Source organism: Bos indicus, chromosome X, assembly GCF_029378745.1.
Source record: "Bos indicus isolate NIAB-ARS_2022 breed Sahiwal x Tharparkar chromosome X, NIAB-ARS_B.indTharparkar_mat_pri_1.0, whole genome shotgun sequence".
Taxonomy (NCBI): Eukaryota; Metazoa; Chordata; class Mammalia; order Artiodactyla; family Bovidae; genus Bos; species Bos indicus.
In genome coordinates this window covers 114,930,288-114,954,379 of record NC_091789.1, presented here as the reverse complement: position 1 = coordinate 114,954,379, position 24,092 = coordinate 114,930,288, and the positions used below count along the sequence as shown (strand labels likewise).

At 38.8% G+C, this 24,092-nt stretch overlaps 1 protein-coding gene across 4 annotated transcripts in view; it reads left to right on the top strand.

The window, feature by feature from the left end:
* CFAP47 (cilia and flagella associated protein 47) overlaps positions 1 to 24,092 on the top strand; it is a 562,308-nt gene that overhangs the window by 271,204 nt on the left and 267,012 nt on the right. For all 4 annotated transcript variants that reach the window (XM_070784977.1, XM_070784976.1, XM_070784975.1 and 1 more), the window contains 4 exons: positions 6,693 to 6,763; positions 8,040 to 8,185; positions 19,339 to 19,450; positions 20,811 to 21,037. In XM_070784977.1, coding sequence (XP_070641078.1) covers positions 6,693 to 6,763; positions 8,040 to 8,185; positions 19,339 to 19,450; positions 20,811 to 21,037 — 556 coding nt within the window. The remainder of the gene's footprint in view (positions 1 to 6,692; positions 6,764 to 8,039; positions 8,186 to 19,338; positions 19,451 to 20,810; positions 21,038 to 24,092) is intronic.

Below are 24,092 nucleotides of genomic sequence, written 5' to 3'. Positions count from 1 at the left end.
TAAGTGGCACCGCAAGCATTTTTCTTAGTACTGGAGAAGTATTGGGATAAATAAGTCACAAATCTGGCCCTAAAGTTGCCAGCCATCAAGCAGAGAAGAAGGAAAACATAAATCTACCCAAATGGAGACAGTTGTATAGGGCAGAATGCATTCAGTAGTATGTGTTATATTGAGAAAATAATAGACACACACACACACACACGTGTGCATGTGTTCTATAAGCTGATTGGCAAGGAATATCACTATGTAGATATTTTTGTGATTTATGTGGAAGAGAAGACACTGTTGAAAAATGAGGTCCTAGTAACTTTTTTTCCATGCATACACCATGTTCTCCTTTATCAAGTACAGATTGGGATCTGAAATAATAGTACGATATGATGGCCAGAATCTAGAACAAGGGGAGAACTCTCCTACAAGTGTAGAAGGATCATGGGAAGAGGGAATAGCAGAAGCTTTGGGGGAGTAGGGGACAGACAGGTGAGGGGAAACCACCAGGGGAGCCCAGAATTACAAGGCATATGGTTATAAATATGGACTACAGGGTCGGCATAGGAAAGTGTGAGTTCAAGTTGAAGAGGTGTTGAAGTGTTTACCATTCTACTTTGTACTTATTCTTATAGAGTTGCTTTGCATGGCAGACCACATACTCTGTGAACTTAGGGATTTCATCATTCATCCTTATTCCTAGGAGAGTTAGGCCCAGATTAGCCACCCAAATGAAAGTAGGTCCTGGTAGAGATATCTTTCTGAGTCCTGATTCTTGCCCAAACCCCACCCCCCAAAAAAAAGCTGGGTTTTGGAGAACCATGATTTTAAAATATTTCTTTCTACTATACTGAATAATTAGTAACAGACTTGGCCAAGTCTATAAGGAAAGTAGAGTGACTCAAAAGCCAGATGTATATACTAAGAGTAACAACCTGCCATGATCCTCTTGCTTTAGATTAGGGTTTCATACCTGGTTTTAATGTTTTAATGCTCTTTGGCAGTCTAGTGAAGCCTATTCTATTTCAAAAAATAGTGTTTTTACAAGCACATAAATAACAAGGATTATAGAATGTCTTAATCTCCTTGGGCTACCATAACAAAATACCACAGAATGGGTGGTTTAAACAACAGAAAGTTATTTCTCACAGTCCTGGAGACTGGAAAGTCCAAGGTGCCAGCAAGTTAAGTTTCACTCTGAGGCCTCTTCTTTTGGCTTATAGGCAGCAGCCATCTCACTGGGTGCTCACATGACCTCTTCTTCATGCACACATGGAGGGAGAGAGGGTGAGCTCATTGGTCTCTCTTCTAATAAGGATGCTAATTCTTTCTTATTAGAGCCTCATCCTTATGGCCTCATTTAACCTTAATTTACCTTACAATATGCCCTATCTGGGGCTTCCCTGGTGGCTCAGTGGTTAAGAATCCACCTGAAATGCAGAAGATACAGGAAACATGGGTTTGATCCCTGGGTCAGGAATGTCCCCTGGAGAAGGGCATGGCAACCCACTCTACTCTTCTTGCCTGGAGAATCCCATGGAAAGAGGAGCCTGGTGGGCTACAGTCCATAGGGTGGCAAAGAGTTGAACACTCCTGAGGTGACTGAGCAGGCCCACATGCCCTATCTCCAAACACAATCATTTTTAGAGTTAAGACTTCAACATAGAATTTAAGGGTGACACAGTTCAGTCCATAGCACAGAGGAAAGAAATAGTCTAGTAGAGTACTGTATCAAAATGTTTAAAACTTGTAGTGTAATAAAATATGTACTTCATTAACACAATGCATAGTAACATCTACTGGGAGAGATAACTACCACGCTTTGAAAGTAGCAGTGAAAATAAATAATAGCTAAATATATGTGCAAGAAGTGAAATGTGATATAAAGATACTTGTGTACAGCTAATACTACATGATTTGATTTCAATTGCTATTAAGAGTCAGTGGACATAATGGTGGAATTTTTTTCCCCATTTTAATTCACAGATCACTCTCTTTGTACGACAGGTTAGCACCCCTCATTTTAGAGACTTCTCAGCTGTTCAGGAGCCCAAGTTGTACAAAAAACATCAAACATTCTATTTTAACTGCCCCCCAGATGGCCATGGGACCTGATTTTGATCAACTCCTGGACACATGGAGGATGCAATTAACCTAAAAATTGATTCTCTTATATTCCTTCATGTGATTCATAAAAACTAGACTTGAACCAGAGAATTTGCTGCTTGATTTGGATATAGCCCTGAATGCCAGCCCAGAAGTATGAAAGATTATAACAAAGATCTTCCTTCCCTGCTGGAGAAACTTGAGAAGGAAGTCATTATTGGAGCTGATTTATTCATGCTTTGACTCCCTTGTAGCTCAGGTGGCAAAGAATCCCCCTGCAATGTAGGATACCTGGGTTAGATCCCTGGATTGGGAAGATGCCCTGGAGAAGAGAAAGGCTACCCACTCCAGTATTCTGGCCTAGAGAATTCCATGGACTGTATAGTCCATGGGGTCCCAAGGAGTCAGACACTACTGAGTGACTTTCACTAACTAGAAGCAGTTCAATATCATTTTGATTATTTGAGCTTGAAAAGAGCTAACACCACTATTGCGGAGGAAAATAGTGTGCCAACCCTTTCTACCTCATAAGTATTAATAGGTTCCACACCTGATTTTGACCCATTACTAAATTAGCAGAAATATTCCATTACTCTATCTACAGTGTTTTGCATAATTTTAGCTTCTTTTGATGCTTTTTTTTCCTTAAGACTAAGGCTTCCTCTTCCATAACTACATAATTGATGAGCAACTAGGAAAATTATAGTGTGGATTAAGATATAGGGATTAACAAAAATGTAACTGAGTTGTTTCTCCTCTGTTTTGAAGTGTGAAAGATACTCATTCTAAAATCAAAATGAGTTTATCACCACACTTCTAGGGTCAAGAACATTCACTTCAGTTCAGTCGCTCAGTCATGTCCGACTCTTTGCGACCCCATGAATTGCAGCATGCCAGGCCTCCCTGTCGATCACCAACTCCTGGAGTTCACCCAGACTCATGTCCATTGAGTTGGTGATGCCGTCCAACCATCTCATCCTCAGTCATCCCCTTCTCCTCCTGCCCTCAATCTTTCCCAGCATCAGGGTCTTTTCTAATGAGTCAGCTCTTCGCATCAGGTGGCCAAAGTATTGGAGTTTCAGCTTCAGCATCAGTCCTTCCAGTGAACACCCAGGACTGATTTCCTTTAGCATGGACTGGTTGGATCTCCTTGCAGTCCAAGGAACTCTCAAGAGTCTTCTCCAACAACACAGTTCAAAAGCATCAATTCTTAGGTGCTCAGCTTTCTTTATAGTCCAACTCTTACATCCATACATGACTACTGGAAAAACCATTGCCTTGACTAGATGGACCTTTGTTGGCAAAGTAATGTCTCTGCTTTTTAATATGCTGTCTAGATTGGTCATAACTTTCCTTCCAAGGAGTAAGCGTCTTTTAATTTCATGGCTGCAATCGCCACCTTCAGTGATTTTGGAGCCCCCAAAATAAAGTCAGCCACTGTTTCCACTGTTTCCCCATCTATTTGCCATGAAGTGATGGGACTGGATGCCATGATCTTAGTTTTCTGAATGTTGAGCTTTAAGCCAACTTTTTCACTCTCCTCTTTCACTTTCATCAAGAGGTTCTTTAGTTCTTCTTCACTTTCTGCCATAAGGGTGGTGTCATCTGCATATCTGAGGTTATTGATATTTCTCCTGGCAATCTTGATTCCAGATTGTGCTTCCTCCAGCCCAGTGTTTCTCATGATATACTCTGCATTTAATAAGCACAGTGGCAATATACAGCCTTGACATACTACTTTTTCTGTTTGGAACCAGTCTGTTGTTCTATGTCCAGTTCTAAGTGTTGCTTCCTGACCCACATACAAATTTCTCAAGAGGCAGGTCAGGTGGTCTGGTATTCCCATCTCTTTCAGAATTTTCCACAGTTTATTGTCATCCACACTGTCGTTGATCAGGTAAAATAGAATTTTCCTTAGCCATATTATTTTATTAAATTATTTTCTTATGTCTCTGAATTAATCATGATAATTATCAGCTTTATGAGCAAGTCCATCAAATTCTTAGGTCTGTAAAATATTTTATCTATTTTTTTCATAAATAACACAGGTAACTCAATTTTTCTGGTTTTGAGACTCTTTTTTGTGGATAAGGCAGCTCTTTGATTTGTTCAAAAGGCACTATCATTAGCTGTTCTCCAACAAAATAGGTAAAGAAAAGAAAAAGGAGATGAAGCCCAAATTGCTCTGCTTTTCTATTCACTATGGGAAAACACACACACACACACACACACACACACACACACACACCCATGACTGAAGGGCTAGTGATTGCAAGTATTGAACAAAATGAGGTTTGGAGATTATCTAAGGATTTTAATCAGACATTCTACCCAGAACTCCATTAGCAAAGAGATGGTGTTGCAGTGGTGCATTGAGAAATAAGCATTTTTTTTTATAGTTCTTTCCACTCTTTGTATAGTCTCTGTTATAAATGCTAAAATATCTATCTACTATGTCTATCAGCCTTCAGGTGTCTATCAAGTGCTCAAATTATATAAAACTATTAAATGTTCGTGACATTGTACAGGAAAAAGGAATCAAGACCATCCCCAAGAAAAAGAAATGCAAAAAAGCAAAATGGCTGTCTGAGGAGGCCTTACAAATAGCTGTGAAATGAAGGGAAGTGAAAAGCAAAGGAGAAAAGGAAAGATATACCCATTTGAAGGCAGAGTTCCAAAGAACAGCAAGGAGAGATAAGAAAGCCTTCCTCAGTGATCAGTGCAAAGAAATAGAGGAAAACAATGGAATGGGAAAGACTAGCGATCTTTTCAAGAAAATTAGAGATACCAAGGGAACATTTCATGCAAAGATGGGCTCAATAAAGGACAGAATCGGTATGGACCTAACAGAAACAGAAGATATTAAGAAGAAGTGGCAAGAATACACAGAAGAACTGTACAAAAAAGATCTTCATGACCCAGAGGATCACGGTGGTGTGATCACTCACTTAGAGCCAGACATCCTGGAATGTGAAATCGAGTGGGCCTTAGGAAGCATCACTACGGACAAAGCTAGTGGAGGTGATAGAATTCCACTGGAGCTATTTCAAATCCTAAAAGATGATGCTGTGAAAGCGCTGCACTCAATATGCCAGCACATTTGGAAAACTCAGCAGTGGCCACAGGACTGGAAAAGGTCAGTTTTCATTCCAATCCCAAAGAAAGGCAATGGCAAAGAATGCTCAAACTATTGCACAATTGCACTCATCTCACACTTCTGTAAAGTAATGCTTAAAATTCTCCAAGCCAGGCTTTAGCAATATGTGAACCACGAAATTCCAGATGTTCAAGCTGGTTTTAGAAAAGGCAGAGGATCCAGAGATCAAATTGCCAACATCCGCTGGATCATAGAAAAAGCAAGATGGTTCCAGAAAAACATCTATTTCTGCTGTATTGACTATGCCAAAGCCTTTGACTCTGTAGATCACAATAAACTGTGGAAAATTCTTCAAGAGATGGGAATACCAGACCACCTGACCTGCCTCTCGAGAAACCTCTATGCAGGTCAGGGAGCAACAGTTAGAACTGGACACAGAACAACAGACTGGTTCCAAATAGGAAAAGGAGTACGTCAAGGCTGTATATTGTCACCCTGCTTATTGAACTTATATGCAGAGTACATCATGAGAAATGCTGGGCTGGAGGAAGCACAAGCTGGAATCAAGATTGCTGGGAGAAATATCAATAACCTCAGATATGCAGATGACACCACCCTTATGGCAGAAAGTGAAGAAGAACTAAAGAGCCTCTTGATGAAAGTGAAAGAGGAGAGTGAAAAGGAATGAATATGGTTGGAAGAACATTCCTTAGAAATAGTATATTTTTACAGCTTAAAATTCATACAGATCACCTGGCAAGGTGAGAAAATATGAGATTTTTATATTCTTGGAAAAAAATCAAGCAAACAATATCTTAGAGCCCAGACACTATTTGATAGCAAAATAATCGTGGATACTAAGAGGAGCAAATTGGAGGAAATTGATGGGTTATGGAAGACATGGAAACTTTCAAGGGAGGCACTTGCTTCAGACTGTGATTTGCTAATTAATTTGAAGAAATACAACACGAGATTAAACAGCTGTCCAAGTCTCCTTCTACCTGTATGAGAAAGAAGCAAATGTGCAATTAGCTTAGAGAAGATAATTTTTTCAAGTTCTAGAACCATTTTTGGAGAGACTACCTATGTAGTCCTTAGTTGAGACCACCTACTTTGAAATGTCAGGATTTGAGTTTTTATTATTATTATATGTTTACTTCTCTACAGTATTTGTAAGCAAAACGAAATTGTTTTTACCATTTAAAAAAAAAAAGTGGTGAGCTATAGTATTGTAAAGTAATTAGCCTCCAATTAAAATTAATTAATTAATTTTTTAAAAGCAGTGGTGAAAATATGGATGATAGTTTCCTTTTCACATTTTTCTTATTTTTAAAATTTCTAAAACTTTATAAACATAAAAATGATCCATGAAATACGTTTGTGGTTTTCACCTATTACATTGTAGGTGGCCATGATTTTTAAGGAATTTTAAGATTGAATTAAGATATAGAGTATTATTTTTGAGTGTCATTGATGTTGTTTTCTGATTTCCTTATGACAGTGCTGCTGTGAATAGCAGTGGGTGTGGTGTTGCTGAGGGCAGTCCCCAGGACCCAAATGCCTTAAAAACCTGTGAGTGCTACAATTACAAATATTTGTTTTCATGTCTTAGTTTTATATACTGAGCATAATATAAATGAAATATCTGATAAGTAGTGGTCACAACTATAGACAGAACAGCAAGCCCTGAGGCTTGCTGGCCACATGGGAGCCCGAGGTGTTGGTCCTTAGCCTTTTCTGCTCATGATCCTTTGGAAAACTGTTCACATCTTGCTTTTTACTGCCGAGTCTTAGTTTCCTCACTTGTACATTAAATGTATTTCAATAAATGACCTTTATGTTTCTTTTGGCTTATTCTGAACTGTTTAAACCTATTGGAGTGACAGATATCACCATGTTTAAAATGTTAAGGAGATGACAGATTTACTGTGTTTTATGAAATGACTAACTATAAATTTAGAAACTGTGGATAGAATAATGGATAGAAAAATGGATATGGGGCTGTTGTGGTGCTAACTACAGAACAAACCACCCAAATGTACTGATATTAAACAACAAGAATGCCTTGTATTATTATCTCTCACACTTCAGGGGTCACCGGCCTCATCTACGCGACTCTTGCTCGGGGGTCTCTCAGGCAGTTGCAGTCAGATTGAGAGTGGGACTGTTTGTTCTGGACACTGTTCTGATGTGGCCTCTCTGCGTGGCCTAAAGTTTCTTCACAGAATGACAGCTTGGTTCTGAAAGCAAGTGAACCAGGAAAGACAGATGATTATGAAGAAGTTGTATTACATTTTCTGACCTAGTGTCAGAAGTCACATGGCTTGATTTTGCTGCAATCTAGTATACTCTCCATTAGGATCAAGTCACCAAGACTGGGCCACTATGTCTCCACATTCAAAGCAATATTGAGGGCTTTGTGGATATGTCTTAAAAACAACAAATAGATATAAATATATACACATACAGGCCTTCATTTCCAGTTTGTTTGTTACATCCTATAATTTGAATCATTACATAGTCCACAAAAAAAGTTGAAGATTCTGGAATGTCCTCTTTGCTGTTTATGTTTCTGTGTATATCCAGGCTGATTTTAAACACTAGTCAAGTTCCCTTTTTTTTTTAAGGAATCTTTAATAGAAGGTCATAATTACACATTTTTTTTATGTTAAGCTTGAACTGGGGTCCCCCATACTTACATTAACACATGTGTCATCTAATTTTGTGTGCTAATGCTTTGAACATTTTTAAAATTCATCCCCAAACTCTAATCACTAATTGAAACAGCTGCTTTATTTGAACAGCACTTGCAAAATATGTAAACAAGCCCTATTTCGTGTTTTGGCAGCAACTGAGTCCAATTTCATCAAAGAGTTCTTTTGCTCTGCACATACTCTTCACCTGGCAGCGAAAGGGACTTCAAGCCTGGAGCTCTTCTTCCTCCCGTTTGGCATGCACACACGCTACTGTGTCATCATCCTCAGTAACAGAAAGGTGAGAATGGAAATGGGGTGGGCGCTTTCATTAAGGGCTGGCACTTTAATAGGATAACCAGTACAGGCAGCTTGAGGACAGCTGAAGATTCTATGAATGTAGATAACAATGTTAACCCTCTGGTTGCTAAACAAAGAGCTTATCCTCAAGAATAAGCCAAGAGTTACACTCAGAACAGATCAGATCAGTCGCTCAGTCGTGTCCGATTCTTTGCGACCCCATGAATCGCAGCACGCCAGGCCTCCCTGTCCATCACCAATTCCCAGAGTTCACTCAGACTCATGTCCATCGAGTCAGTGATGCCATCCAGCCATCTCATCCTCTGTCGTCCCCTTCTCCTCCTGCCCCCAATCCCTCCCAGCATCAGAGTCTTTTCCAATGAGTCAACTCTTCACATGAGGTGGCCAAAGTACTGGAGTTTCAGCTTTAGCATCATTCCTTCCAAAGAAATCCCAGGGCTGATCTCCTTCAGAATGGACTGGTTGGATCTCCTTGCAGTCCAAGGGACTCTCAAGAGTCTTCTCCAACACCACAGTTCAAAAGCATCAATTCTTCAGTGCTCAGCCTTCTTCATAGTCCAACTCTCACATCCATACATGACCACAGGAAAAACCATAGCCTTGACTAGATGAAACTTTGTTGGCAAAGTAATGTCTCTGCTTTTGAATATGCTATCTAGGTTGATCATAACTTCCCTTCCAAGGAGTAAGCGTATTTTAATTTCATGGCTGCAGTCACCATCTGCAGTGATTTTGGAGCCCCCCAAAATAAAGTCTGATACTGTTTCCACTGTTTCCCCGTCTATTTCCCATGAAGTGGTGGGACCGGATGCCATGATCTTCGTTTTCTGAATGTTGAGCTTTAAGCCAATTTTTTCACTCTCCACTTTCACTTTCATCAAGAGGCTTTTGAGTTCCTCTTCACTTTCTGCCATAAGGGTGGTGTCATCTGCATATCTGAGGTTATTGATATTTCTCCCAACAGTCTTGATTCTAGCTTATGTTTCTTCCAGTCCAGCGTTTCTCATGATGTACTGTGCATATAAGTTAAATAAGCAGGGTGACAATATACAGCCTTGACGTACTCCTTTTCCTATTTGGAACCAGTCTGTTGTTCCATGTCCAGTTCTAACTGTTGCTTCCTGACCTGCATACAGATTTCTCAAGAGGCAGATCAGGTGGTCTGGTATTCCCATCTCTTGAAGAATTTTCCACGGTTTATTGTGATCCACACAGTCCAAGGCTTTGGCATAGTCAATAAAGCAGAAATAGATGTTTTTCTGGAACTCTCTTGCTTTTTCAGTGATCCAGTGGATGTTGGCAATTTGATCTCTGGTTCCCCTGCCTTTTCTAAAACCAGCTTGAACATCAGGAAGTTCACGGTTCACATATTGCTGAAGCCTGGCTTGGAGAATTTTGAGCATTACTTTACTAGCATGTGAGATGAGTACAATTGTGCGGTAGTTTGAGCATTCTTTGCCATTGCCTTTCTTTGGGATTGGAATGAAAACTGACCTTTTCCCGTCCTGTGGCCACTGCTGAGTTTTCCAAATGTGCTGGCATATTGAGTGCAGCACTTTCACAGCATCATCTTTCAGGATTTGGAATAGCTCCACTGGAATTCTATCACCTCCACTAGCTTTGTTCTAGTTGTCTGTAAATTTTGTAAGGGCTGGTAAGGAAGTCCCATGGGAAGAGAGTGGAGGCACACCTAACCTGCTGGGCCTTCTCTATCAGCTATGTATAGTTGCATAACAAGTGACCAAACACTGCTAGGCTTAAAAAAATCTGTGTTTGTTATATCACATTTTCCATGGGTCAGAGATCCAGATGTAACCTAGATGGGTCCTCTGTTTTAGGTCTGTCAAGTCTTCAATCAAGGCATCAGCCAGTGCTGTGTTCTCCTTGAAAGCTCAATTGAGGAAGGAGCTGTTTCTAAACTCTCTCAAATTTTTGGCAGAGTTAATTTCATGGTTCTAGGAACCATGCATCTTGCTTCTCTAAAGCCAGGGAAGGAGAGAAACAGAGAGAGGGAGAGAAGGGTGGGAGAAAGGAAAGAGAGACAGAGAGAAAGAAAGAAGACAGGCTTCAGAGGAAACGTTTTATGGCATTATCCCCTTCTGGAAAGACACTACCATGTGTTGATCTGACAACAGAATTGATAACCCCCAGGAGATAGCCCCAAATGTGGATGGTAAAGAATCTGTCTGCAATGCGGGAGACCTGGATTCCGACGATCCCCCGGAGATGGGAATGGCAACCCACTCCAGTTCTTGCCTGGAGAATTCCATGGACAAGAAGAGTCTGGCAGGCTACAGTCCATGGGTTCGCAAAGAGTCAGACACAACTGAGCGACTAACACACACACACACATATGCACTGTATTGAATTCATAGGCAATGAAATAATGGTAACTGGAAAAAGGTGTTATATTGACCTGTTGCTTGTAGTATCATTTATACCTGAAAAATAGCATAACCTCTTAAATATGTCAAGAATATTTTAATTTTACAGTGAAAATTACCATTTAGGAAGAAAAAATGCTATTTAATATTAATGGTAAATTTTGTTTTTCATTTCCTTTAAAGTTTGATTTAACTGAATTCATCTATATAAAAATTTATTAAAAAAATAATAACTCTGGTGTGGCCAGTAGTTTAATAAAATATTTCACAATCCCTTTTCAATATCACTTTATAATATAGCCCTAGAAAAATACTAGGTTTAATTCTCAGTAGCCTGGTAAGAGTTTGATTTTGTTTTGCTTTGTTTTTTGCTATCAGTTTTTAGCTTTTTTGACCATACTGTTCAGCTTGCGGGATCTTAGTTCCCTGATCAGGAATTGGACCTGGGCCTGGTTCTCTGGACTGCTGGGGAGCTCCCACTATTCTTTGAATTGTACTATTTGAATATTAATATTTACTTCCATAAATTTTATCTAAATTAATCAAAATATAATTATACTGAACTTGACATCTGTTTAAAACAGTCCTTTGATTACATATATTTTGTTCTTATCAGAAAGAATATTAAGAAAAACAATAATAATGAACGTATATTGCTATCAGTTGAGAAATAATGCTCCTAATCTAAAGTATTGCATTGAATTACAATTGCTTGAGTGGAGAAATACATCTATTAATTTACATGTTCAATTTTATTGCTAATTATATTTAAAAATGTAATTACACACTTAAATAGATAATCAATCACCCAAGTCCACTTAGTTCCTTTTCTTATTAAATGTGTGATAACTTCCTTGCCATTAAGAACTACCTGTTGAAAACTATGATGTAATTAGGCCCCAGTGTGATAGCTTTCCGTGTGTAAAACAGAAATGTTTCTACTAAAGCTGCTACCGAGGGTCAGCCATTTGTTTCATTTTGGCTGTTCCTTTCAAACTTTCAAATAAAGTGAAATGACTTGTGTAATAGTTGTTTGAACAGAAAAACAGTTTTGCAAAACTTCCATCAGTGTTCATAGAAATTCCTCAATTAGGAGAAAACCTACAGAAGCCTAAAAATTCATGCTCTTAAGTGCTAGAAATCCAAAGAGATTTCTCTCATGTGTGGAAAGGGACAGACTGAATGAGGAAACTGGAGCAGAATCATGACCCAGTCCCTGAAAAAGTGCACTTTCTGGGAGGAGAGGTAGACAGACCCCCACACAGAGCACACAAACACTGCACAGAATAAAGCCATGTGTTGCTACAGCCATGGCACTCTGTCTTCACAGTGGTGCCTGTGTGAACAGCTGCTGGGTTCCAGCAGTGGAACTGGGTTCCACAGCTGGAAACCACCCAGCATTGCTGGGATCATCCTTATGAGAGAGGCAGGGGAATCAGCCAGGGATCCTTGACACAGTGCCTGGGTTAAAAGTCCATTCCATTTGTAGCTACTTTCTGTGACCTGACCAGCCCTTTTCCACCAACACATGAGCCTTTTTTGTTGAACCAAGCCAGAATCCTCCTCCCTCTGGGTATTTATCTTCTAATCCTTCACTGTCCTTTTTCTGTCTACAAAATTTGGTCAAAACAATCGAAACCAAAATCCTTGCCTTGCTGACTTGAGGAAGTAGCAGTCAACATCCCTGAACAGCTTACGCAATGCAGATTGGTCCTGTCCTGCACCAGGGCCCCCACACCAAAGAGAGCATCAGCCCTGCCACATCAGATCAGAAGTTGAGAGGGCAAGGGTGCCTGCTGCCAGGTAGAAGACCCCACAAGGCCTTCTTGTTGATGTGTGGTTTATAGCAGCTTAGTCTCAGGCTGTGCCATACCAGTTGTTAAATGTATTGCACGTCACTCTGGCCATCTCCCTTAGATTTGCATAAATAAGTGGAACCTCTCACATGATTTTTGCACTGTCCCTTGTTTCATTTTGCCTCAGCCTCTCTGTCTCTGCTAATGCAGAAATTAAGCTGGCAGTCTCTATTATGTATATGTAATTATTCCAATCAGTGTACAACTTTTTCAATCATAATTAATGTACAGACTTAATACTGATAACAATATTGATTTTGCTTATTTTTCCTTTGCTAGCAAGATAAAAACATTATATTATGCTAAAATCTTTATGTAATTTTACATTTAGGCAAACTAACTTCAGTTTTATGAAAGTTATTTTTATAGTATAATTTGCTAATGGTTTATTCTATTTTCTATGATTTTAAACAGCAAGCTACAGTTCATTTGCCCTTTGATTTTTCATTTGATTTGTTACAACTGCATTTTTGTTTTTTCTTTTGGTAACTACACTCCTCCCCACAGGCCAACCCCCTGACTTGTTCCCTGGGAAACAGAGAGAAAGTGAAATCCCAACTGGCCCATAAACACTTTGAAACATTTATGAACTACAGGATTTCTGCTGGCCATATAGGGGCAGGTTAGGTGAACTTTGAAGTCTCCAACAAAGTGGTGAAAGTGAAAGTCATTCAGTCGTGTTTGACTCTTTGCGACACTATGGACTATACATTCCATGGAATTCTCCAGGCCAGAATACTGGAATGGATAGCCTTTCCCTTCTCCAGAAGATCTTTCCAACCCAGGGATTGAACCCAGGTCTCCCTCATTCCTGGTGGATTCTTTACCAGCTGAGCCACCAGGGAAGCACAAGAATACTGGAATGGGTAGCCTATCCCTTTGCCAGGGCATCTTCCCAACCCAGGAATTGAACTGGGTCTCCTGCATTGCAGGCAGATTCTTTACCAACTGAGCTACCAGGGGAGCCCACCAAAGTGGTAAATGTTCACAAAGATGGACAGAGCTTGAGCCCCTCCACACTACAAGACTTCCTCTGACCTCACCTACCCTACTTCCCCTGTTACTGTGTAACCATCAGCATACATTAAGCACTGCAGCCATTTTAGAAAAAAATAGAAGAAAATCTGAAAATGAGAATTTTGTGCCCAATGGTAGTTGTTTATTTAGGGGGATCTCCTCTAGGTTCCTTATCAATGATACAACCATTTATTCCGTAAAGATTCCACATGCCTCGGGTACCAAAATGTTAGCTCCAGGGGACTGCACTTCAAGTGACATGTAGAATATGAGGAAACAGTAATTCCTATTTTCCCAAATCCATGTTAATTTTATGGACCCTCTCATCCTTTTTTTTTTTAATTGAGATATAATTGATAGATAACACTGTATAATTTTGAGATGTATACTGTGTTGGTTTGATATACTTATATGTGGCAATATGATTACTGCTGTCATGTTCTGGTGAAGGATCAGTTGTGTCCGATTCTTTGTGACTTCATGGACTGTAGCCTCCCAGGCTCCTCTCTCCATGGAATTCTCCAGGAAAGAGTACTGGAGGGGGTTGCCATTTCCTTCTCCAGGGGATCTTCCTGACCCAGGGGTTGAACCCTGGGTCTCCTGCATTGCAAGCAGACTTTTTACCATCTGAACCACCAGGGAAGCCCTGTTACAGTCATGTTAGCTAATGCATTTATCACACATATTGTTTCTTTTTTTGTCGAGAACAATTAAGATCTATTATCTTAGCAACTTGGAAGTTCATGATATACTATTGTTGACTATAATTACTCTGCTGTGCCTTAGATTTCCAGAATTTATTTATCTGCTAGTTACAAGTTTCAAACCCTCTCCTTCTTGAAGAAAACTATAGAATATGGAGTATGGCTTATTGTAAGTTTAAAAATTTGACACCTTCAAGCCGTATTCTAATTAATCTCATTTTATTATTCAGTTCACTCCTCCCAACAGAGTTTAATTCACCAACTATATAAAACCAGTTTTCTAGGCATGGAGAGAGTAAACACACAGAAAGGGTAGGAATACTGAACCCAAGGGAATCACATTTGAGTGGAGAAGACAACTTGCATAAATCTGGCCCAGCTCACACAGACACTTAGTGTTAGTTTGAAGTAGGTGCTCCCTCCTGGTTTACGAAAAATGCTTGCTAAACATATGGCACAGTCATGAGAATTAGAAAAAATGCGTTTCTTCCTTAAATGGATGCAACCTTATGCTGGGATGACCTTGCCCTCAGTAAGATGCCCCTTGCAAGACATACTCTTTCCTTGTATGCATGGTGTCCTAGACATGTCCACTCGTTTCTGTAACACAGATTGTGACCATTTCTGGAATAGTGGGAAGAATGCATAGCAGAGTCTGGGTTAATTGATTGATAAAGGAGTTTGGATAAGAAGGATGAGTAGAAATTTGCTAGTAAACAGAGTTTGGGCAGAGAAGTATGCTCAGGAGAAGATTCTAAGAACGTGAGGTTGAACTAAGCATGAAACTTCATGAATACTTGAATTGCCAGTTCTGAGAATAGAATGTTGGAAATGACAGAAAATGCTTTGAATGTATAAGTCAGACTAAAAATGAAGAGGGCCCTGAATTTTAACTGGAATAAGAAAGCTGAGTGCCGAAGAATTGATGCTTTTGAACTGGGGTGTTGGAGAAGACTCTTGAGAGTCCCTTGGACTGCAAGGAGATCTAACCAGTCCATCCTCAATGAAATTAGTCCTGAATATTCATTGGAAGGACTGATGCTGAAGCTCCGATACTTTGGCCACCTGATGTGAAGAGCTGACTCGTTAGAAAAGACCCTGATGCTGGGGAAGATTGAAGGCAGGAAGAGAAGTGGACAACAGAAGATGAGATGGTTGAATGGCATCACCAACTCGATGGACATGAGTTTGAGCACTAGGAGTTGGTGATGGACAGGGAAATGAAGTCTGGTGTGCTGCAGTCCATGGGGTTGCAAAGAGTCGGGACATGACTGAGCAACTGAACTGAACTCAATTTATTTTTTATTATTGAAAGCAGGAGTCCAATAAAAGCCATATTGAGCATAGGCATGATCTGATTTTATTTTACTTTGAAAGCATCTCTGGAGGCAAAACAGAAAGTAGACTAAGAGTTAAAGGCAAACTGGGAGACCAAGAGACTGGCTGGAAGACTTGCAGTCTATTACACTACTCCATACACATCCATCCTCTACAGCCCTCTGCTTTCCCTTATTATTAATAGCAGTCAAACAGAAGAATGTGAGAACCAATGGTGAAAGAAGAGGAGATGATGTTGAATCTGGGGAAAATAATGATAAGAGCACTGTATATGAAGATCAATCTTACTGGCAATTTCAGTGATGTTCACACCTGCAGAGAAAGCAAATTTTAATTTACTTGCAGAGCAAATTGGTGGGAAAAAATGTGAATAGAAACTTCTGAAAAATATGGTGATAAAGACAAAGAGAGATTGTTAAGCTCATTGCCACAGTAGCTTCTGGCTCTAGGCCCAGCCTAATGTTTATTTGAGAGATGTTTTCCTACAATATATCATGTGTTTTTATTAAACAATCAATTCATATGTTATGCCATTTAAATATATGTTACCTTCTCAAAATGTCTATGGAATAATCTCTCAGGCATGTAATTAATGTTGTGTTAAAATTATGTTTAAAAAACTCAACTTTTTAGTGCAAGCATTTAATCTTGTTATATGCCTTCTTCTCACCTTCACTGAGTCTCTTAGCTCAGTCATTCTATGAAAAATAGTACTTTAAAAGAATGGCAATTATTCTTACTGGTCAGTTTCATGTTATAATTATTACAAAGTCAAATAAATAGTCACAGTCAATGATTGATAATCTCTCTCTAGTGTATGGAATTTAACATTTTAAAATTTTAGCTTAGGTCTCACTTGCCTGTTATCAAAATAATATAGTATTGTACAGCCAATGCAAATACACAGATTAGAAAAATAGTAACATCTGGGTCCAGTATGAGAGTGTAAGTAGAAGTTAAGACCTATGAAACAACATAGGGATTTGATTTTCTGTCTAGAAATGTGTTTTTTCTTTTCTTTTTTTATTTTTTTTAAGGTTGAGGTTGGTTGTATCTGGAGGGCATCCATGACTTGGCCAGGGTTACCCAGCTAATTAGTGGCAGAGCTGGAATTAAAACTTTCCTGACAATTTAGTGTTGTGTTCTTTCCTTCTGGGTCATTAACAGCTGGTCTTGTAAAATTGCATGAACTGCATTGTTTGAGACCTCCGTTTAACTAGATACAGAAAGAACAAAATATTTTTTGTGAGGGTTTCTTACAATTGACAATGGGCATTGGCATCTTTCTGGAAAATGCAAATTCAAGTAAATATGCAGACTAGAAAATATGTAATAAGAGCAGAAAGGAAATTTAACAGGTGACTATTAAGATAGCTTACATTGACAAGTGCCTATTGTGTGTTAGATAATTTCATTTCCCTTGTCACTACCTCTAGACTTGGAATGTAAAGGGCTTCTCTACTTTAAACAGTTCTTTATTGCATTTGTATTATTTGCTGGTCTGATTTTATTTCTAGAAAAATGGAGGGAAATAATTAAATGATACTATAAGTGAATTTTATGAATAATTTGCTGGAACAGGCATCATTTTCAATTACATTGTTTCTTTTTAAAAAAAAAAAGAACTTTGAAAGTGACAAGTTAGATGAAATAATTTTTTGAAAAGTGATATATTGTCTAAGACATAGAGTTAAGTGAAGTTGAATGGAGTCATAGTTATTGATATTTCAAGGGACTAATAAATGGCTAGGAAGATGTTTATCATTTATATTTTAGAAAAATATTCTGTATTTTGGAAAATAATAGTTTACTCCTTTTGTATTAAATCTCATGAGTTGGTATTCATTTTCAGGAGTAGACATGCTATATAGATCTGGTTTCATTCAGGTACACATTGAAAAAAACATACAATTATTATAACTCTATAGTCACCAAGTCTAACTTCTTATGAAGACTATGTTGACACAAATCATCAATAAACAGTCTATAATAGGAATAGAAAAAAATTTTGCTTGAGTCTAACTGGTCGCAAAGAGTTGGATACGACTGAGCGACTGAACTGAACTGAACTGAGGACTGTAGCCTGGAACATAGATTCAAGAGGCACTTGGGTGGTGTTCCCCCAGACTATAAAATGTAGGAGGCTAAAATAGACAAAAATCAAAAAGGTACATAAGTTGTTTGTCAAGAATTAGTATTGAATCTGGCAAGAAGTAAGGATCTTGCTAAGCAAGGGTTGGTTTGGGGCCCCAAGTGTTTGCACACTTACGAACTCTATAAGAGAAGACCTTTAAGCCATAAGATTGCAGCTGTATTGAGAATGGCTTTCCTGCATTGGAGAAGGAAATGGCAACCCACTCCAGTGTTCTTGTCTGGAGAATCCCAGGGACGGGGAAGCCTGGTGGACCGCCGTCTATGGGGTCGCACAGAGTCAGAAATGACTGAAGCGACTTAGCAGCAGCAGCAGCAGTGGTAGTGTTCTTGAGTTTGAAAAGGTTCAGAAGATTCAAGTTCTCAGTGATGCAGGACTGTCTGAAACTATATCCACAATAGCCACCCACCTGCATTTTGAATGCCTGAACCACAATTACTCCATTTTGATTTTTATTCTTTCTTTAATTATTAAAGCAGATATAAAATTCATGTTTCACAGGCTGTAAGACAGGCTATTCTAGTTAGCATAAAGCTTGAGCCAAATCGTATATAAGCCCAAATGACTTCCCCATAACTCAACGTGAAAATTTCTTCTATTAACTACATTTTAGGTAAAATAACTGATTTTTAGATAAAAATAAACAGAAAAAAATTAAAAGTAAAATATTAATATTTTGTTTTCTTTGGTGGATTGATGCGTTTGCACTCCAGTTACTGAAAAAAAAATTTTTTTACTGTACCCTGTGGCTTTGTGGGATTTCAAAACTTTATATCATTAGTATTGATCACTCAGCTGTATGTAGTAACACACATACAAAAAAAATTCAGATTGCTAGCTTGGGTTTATGTTTGAAAAGTACACGTCTACTTAGTAAAAATTACTAGATCTTCCACATTTACTAAGATCTTGAGGACTTCCCTGGTGGCTTAGACAGTAAAGCACCTGTCTACAATGCGGGAGACCCAGGTTCAATCCCTGGGTTGGGAAGATCCCCTGGAGAAGGAAATGGCAGTCCACTCCAGTACTATTGCCTGGAAAATCCCATGGACAGAGGAGCCTGGTAGGCTACAGTCCATGGGGTTGCAAAGAGTCAGACACGACTGAGCGACTTCACTTTCACTTTTAGGTTATTTACATGCAAATGAAATTTGGCAAGCCTGCTCTCATTCCATTTAAGTGGATCTCTTAAGTGCTTGCTAAATGCCAGCAAAGGGTTAGAGATTATTCTAAAGATGTGTTTGAGCAAACAACATATACATAAATGATATACAAGTATATTGATCACATAATAAAAATATACCAAAAAATTTAATATCTTAGATAACAAGTGAAATGACAAAAATTGTTGTTACCTCATGTAATCATCACCACATTCTTTACTTTCATTCTCATTTGCTTGAATTGTTTAATTGTTTTAAGCTAGCAGTCTTCCAAGAATATTTATAACTGTTAGGATCAACTGCTGTCAATGACACCTTGGGACCTTCTTAATCCATCTCTGTGTTCTGGTTGCATGCAATATTTCTCTCATACTATGGCAGGGCTGTATTTAATCCTTATGTTCTCCACCCATTTAGGATGTATGTTGCTTAGTAATACACCATGCATGTTTTTAAAGATTTATCCTAATTTTTTCATGAGCTTTTAAAATTTAATATTATTGTGTGGTTGTGTTATAGATTGGAGAATTAATATATATTTTGGAAGGAAGAGGCATTATCCCTTTGCCTTCCAGATTCTTTCCAGTGGATTCTTCATCTCCACTTGAGTATAGCTGTTCTCCAGAAGAAGGTAAAGTATTCATGCATTTTATATAATTTCTAATGTTGAAGGATAGTATTGTTCTTCATAGAGTCACCTAAGCACTCTCACAGCACATTTTTCCAATATATAATTACAGTTTCAAAAGCTCCCTTTTAACTTGAATATGTCAGCATCCATGGAATAGAGCACCATTTTAACACTTAAGAAAATGTCAAGGGTACTTCTTTTTAAATCTTTATTTTAGTCTTCAGATAAATATTGAAATTTGGCATTCAAATATTTACTCAGCAAAGTTTTCCATTTTCCAAGTATTTTAGAAATAGCTACAGTGCCAAATTCTATATATTATAATTTGTTTGTTATTGTTTTAGTTGCTAAGTCGTGTTTGACTCTAGAGACCTCATGGATTATAATGTAAAGAATCTACCTGCCAATGCAGGAGATGCAAAGGATGAGGGTTCGATCCCTGGGTTGGGAAGATTTCCTGGAGTAGGACATGGCAACTCGCTGCAGTATTTTTGCATGGGAAATCACATGGACAGGGGATCCTGGTAGGCTGCCATCTCTGGGATCGCGAAGAGTTAGAGCCCTCCAAGGATCAAACCTGTGTCTCCTGCATTGACAGGTGGGTTCTTTACCACTGAGCCACCTGGGAAGCCCTAGATGATATTAATGATATAACCTGTACTTTTACGCAGTGTTCTAGTTTAAAGTGTAAAGTTGTTACTGAAAGAAAATTGCAGTTCTTGCCAGTCCTTGAGAGATGTTTTTCTTTACATTTTTTTCTGCTCCTCTTACTTCTAATCACTGATAGGAGAACAATGGTCAATGACTAGAGCTCTTTGGAGAGAAAATTATCTTTAATTCCTGAAAACTTACTCTTAAATTACTGATTTAGAACTACTCGAAATGTGTTGCTGTTGTTGTTTAGTCACTCAGTATGTCTGACTCTGCAACCCCATGGACTGCAGCACGCCAGGCCTCCCTGTCCATCACCAACTCCCGGATTTCACCCAAACTCATGTCCATTGAGTTGGTGATGCCATCCAACCATCTCATCCCCTGTCGTCCCCTTCTCTTCCTGCCTTCAATCTTTCCCAGCATCAGGGTCTTTTCAAATGAGTCAGTTCTTCGCATCAGGTGGCCAAACTGTTGGAGTTTCAGCTTTAGCATCAGTCCTTCCAATGAATATTCAGGACTGATTTCCTTTAGTGTTGACTTGTTTGATCTCCTTGCAGTCCAGAAATGTGTTAACTGTTTATTTTTACTCTTGTTAATAAAGGCCACAACTTCAGTGTTATATTTCAGACCTCCCAAGTCCACCCTGGATAACAATATCAAGGGCATACATGATCATTGCAATCATGATTGTTTTTGCTTCCCCTAGTGCTTACTAAAGATGATCCAGTTCTGTATTTGAAATGTAAGCTCCACCAAATCTTGGATGTGGACCTTAAATTGCCACTGACTAATGAAGCCAAGGAAAAGGCCTTGACTTTTGCAGCCCAGCACCAGATGTCGAAGATAGAGTATGAGAGAAGGTTGATCACAGGCACTCTGGAGAGCAGTAGCATCCGAGTGGCCATTGCCCTCCTGGGACTGACCGAGATCGAGGTAGGAATGGAAGAAAGAGGACGTGCTGAAATTAGTCTATCTTTTTTTGTTTATTTGTTTTCTTTTTTTAATATAAATTTATTTATTTTAATTGGAGGCTAATTACTTTACAATATTGTATTGGTTTTGCCATACATCAACATGAATCCACCACAGGTATACACATGTTCCCCATCCCAAACCCTCCTCCCACCTCCCTCCCCGTACTATCCCTCTGGGTCATGTACAGAGATGTTACACTCAATCATGACAATGTTTCTACATATAAAAATGATGAAAGCTGCTTTTCCCCACAAAGACAGCTCTGTAGCTTTTTTCTTTTTTACCTCATTAAATAATAAATCTGAAACAAACTGTTGTACTAGGTAATTTTAGGCATTACACTCTGGTAGTTATTTCACAGGAATTTTCAGTTCTCGCTATTCATTAGCGGGCCCTGGAGAATTAATGCCAGTGCCCAGACCCCATTCTAGAACATTGAATTGTTCTAGAGAAGGGGGTGAGTGGGAACATGTTCTAAAATTTGCCTAGGTCATTCTGTCATTCATCCAGAGAGGATCAATTCTGGGGTCAGATACCAGACTCTAGCACTGTCCAGCTGTGTGACTGTGAGCTGGTAACTTAAAATTCCCAGTTTTGATTCTGGGAAACAAAATTCTAGCTTTGATTTTTTATATTTGTAATAAGGAAATAATGGTCATTAATAAAAACTGAGATAATTATGTAAAATGCTTAGCATAGTGCCTGGTATATAGTGCTTTCTAGATATATATCTTTGTTGTTGTTGTTACTATTACTGTAGATTCTTATTATCATAGCTTGACCTCTATCTTATAATTAAAATAAGGAACAGTCAAATCTCCACAGAGCCACCAAAGCAAGTCTTCTGAAATATAAACCCCTGCACTTTGCTCCTTTTCTCCCCTGGCTTTTCCAACTTGTGTCAGAATGAAAACCACCATCCTTACAATAGTTTTCATGACCCTCCTGGTCATCCTGGTCAGTCCCAGCATCTCCACTGAACCATCCTCTTCCCTGACCTCAGTGTCTGCACTGGAGCCCATTCACTCCCATTCCTCCCTGTGCACAGGCCTCCCTGCTGTTCTTCATGTGCCCAAGGAAGGCCTGCTCCTTGTGGCCTGTGCATGTCCGTCCTTTGTAGCTTTTCCCTGGACCTGAGAGACTATGTCCCTCTTCAGGTCTGCTGGAAAGCTACCCTGAGGTTCTGCTTTACCGACTTATATTTTTAATAGAATCCCTTACTTCCACCAGCCACTCTCCAAACCCTAAACTCCCTTCACTTTTCTCTTAGCAAAAACTGTCTAAATGCAGAAAATAACTAGAGAAGGGTTGAATGTGCAAGTTTAAGAAAATCAGCTACATCACATCAGAACATACAGACACATCTTTCTCTGCCATTATACAGATAGTCATAGTTCTCTTTTCAAGCGTAATTATCACTGTACTCTTGAAATGTGATAATGCTAATGCTTTTTGCAGTAGAACGATAAACAAGATTGATTTTGAAAGTACCCTCTCCTTATGTAGTATTTGACACATTTTTCCCCAAATGCTTTTATGTGCACTTTTCAAATTATTTCATTGAATCCATGGAGAAATGGAGCGAAGATAGGATTACACTTGTAATACAAAAAACAGGAAATGACTGAGGCATAAAAAGATCTAAGTTGCCCTAACTGACAGGACAGAGATTACAGCCTAGATCGGGGCAGAGACAAATTTTAAAGCTGGAAAATAAATAAAGCTGAACACTCAGAGACACATAGTACATAGCAAACCTCTTACTTTTACAGACCTGTAAACCAAGACTCCAAAATAGTCAGATAGTAGCCCAAGGTGACTCCACTGGTTTGTGACAGATTAGAAATAGGCCTGGGTTTTTACCTCCCAGTCCGTGGCTTGTTTTGTTGCCCTGTATAGCCTCCAGATCATATGTTCATTTCTTAGTTTACTGCCATGAAAATGTATAATGGAATAAATGAAAGTCTACAATCCTCTGTTATAACATAAAATAACTATATAATAAATAAAATCTAAAATTATCCTTGAAATAAATCTGTTTAGAACTAAATCTAATTGAATAAAGGTAACTACTTTTCTGCCAAAGAAAATGACACGTCTAATTTTTTGTTATACAGCCATATGCAATTTGAATCATTGAAATGTTTATAAGGTAATAGCATTATGATGTATCTACTTTATGTACTGCAGGAGACGGGATCTTTTGTCAGGAACTTGAATATCTGGCACTTTACACGTAGAACTCATATTGGATTCATATCCTCCTGGCCATTAATAAACCAACTCTAATGATATACTCAGTGGTACTAGAAAGATTCAGAGCTTGCAAGGGAGTTACCTAATGTTTTCTATTACTTTCCTCAATTTTATGTTTTAAAACTCATGCTTTGTACTCTGGGATAAATGGCAAAGAAATTCATTGAAATTTTGAAATTTGACATTTTAAAAAAAGAAATCTGAAAGATCCCCTTGGTGAGGATTAAGTAGGGTAAAGAAAAGGTTTTTGTATTTGTCAAATGTAAGTGCACTTCAAATCTTCAAATCACAAAGTAAGTACCTGTCGATACTATCAAAGAGAAACAAAGGCAGGTACTAGGTAAAGCAAGGATGAATTTATTCAGTAACTGTTGCATCAGAGAGGACCGAGCATGAACTGAACTGAGGAGAGACAGTGTGCTGGAGCCTGAGAAGTGTCAGGGATACACAGAAGTTTACAAGAAGCAGGAGGGAATTGGTCACAGTGATCCGGACTTGTTAACTGATGCTTATAAAGAAAAACAAACTTCTGGAATCTTTATGACCAGAGATACGTAGTGATTCAAGTTAGAACCAAGTACCCACCTGGCTGGGTGCATTAGCTCCTTGAATTTTTGTATTTCAAAGAGAGGGTTCTGAGGTCCTGGAGAAGACAGTTCTGGGTGGTAGATTTACATCTGTAAAGAAGGGATTTATAATTGCCGGCTTTTTAAAGTAACTGTTTTGAGGTGAGGGGGGAGCCTATGTGCCTATATCA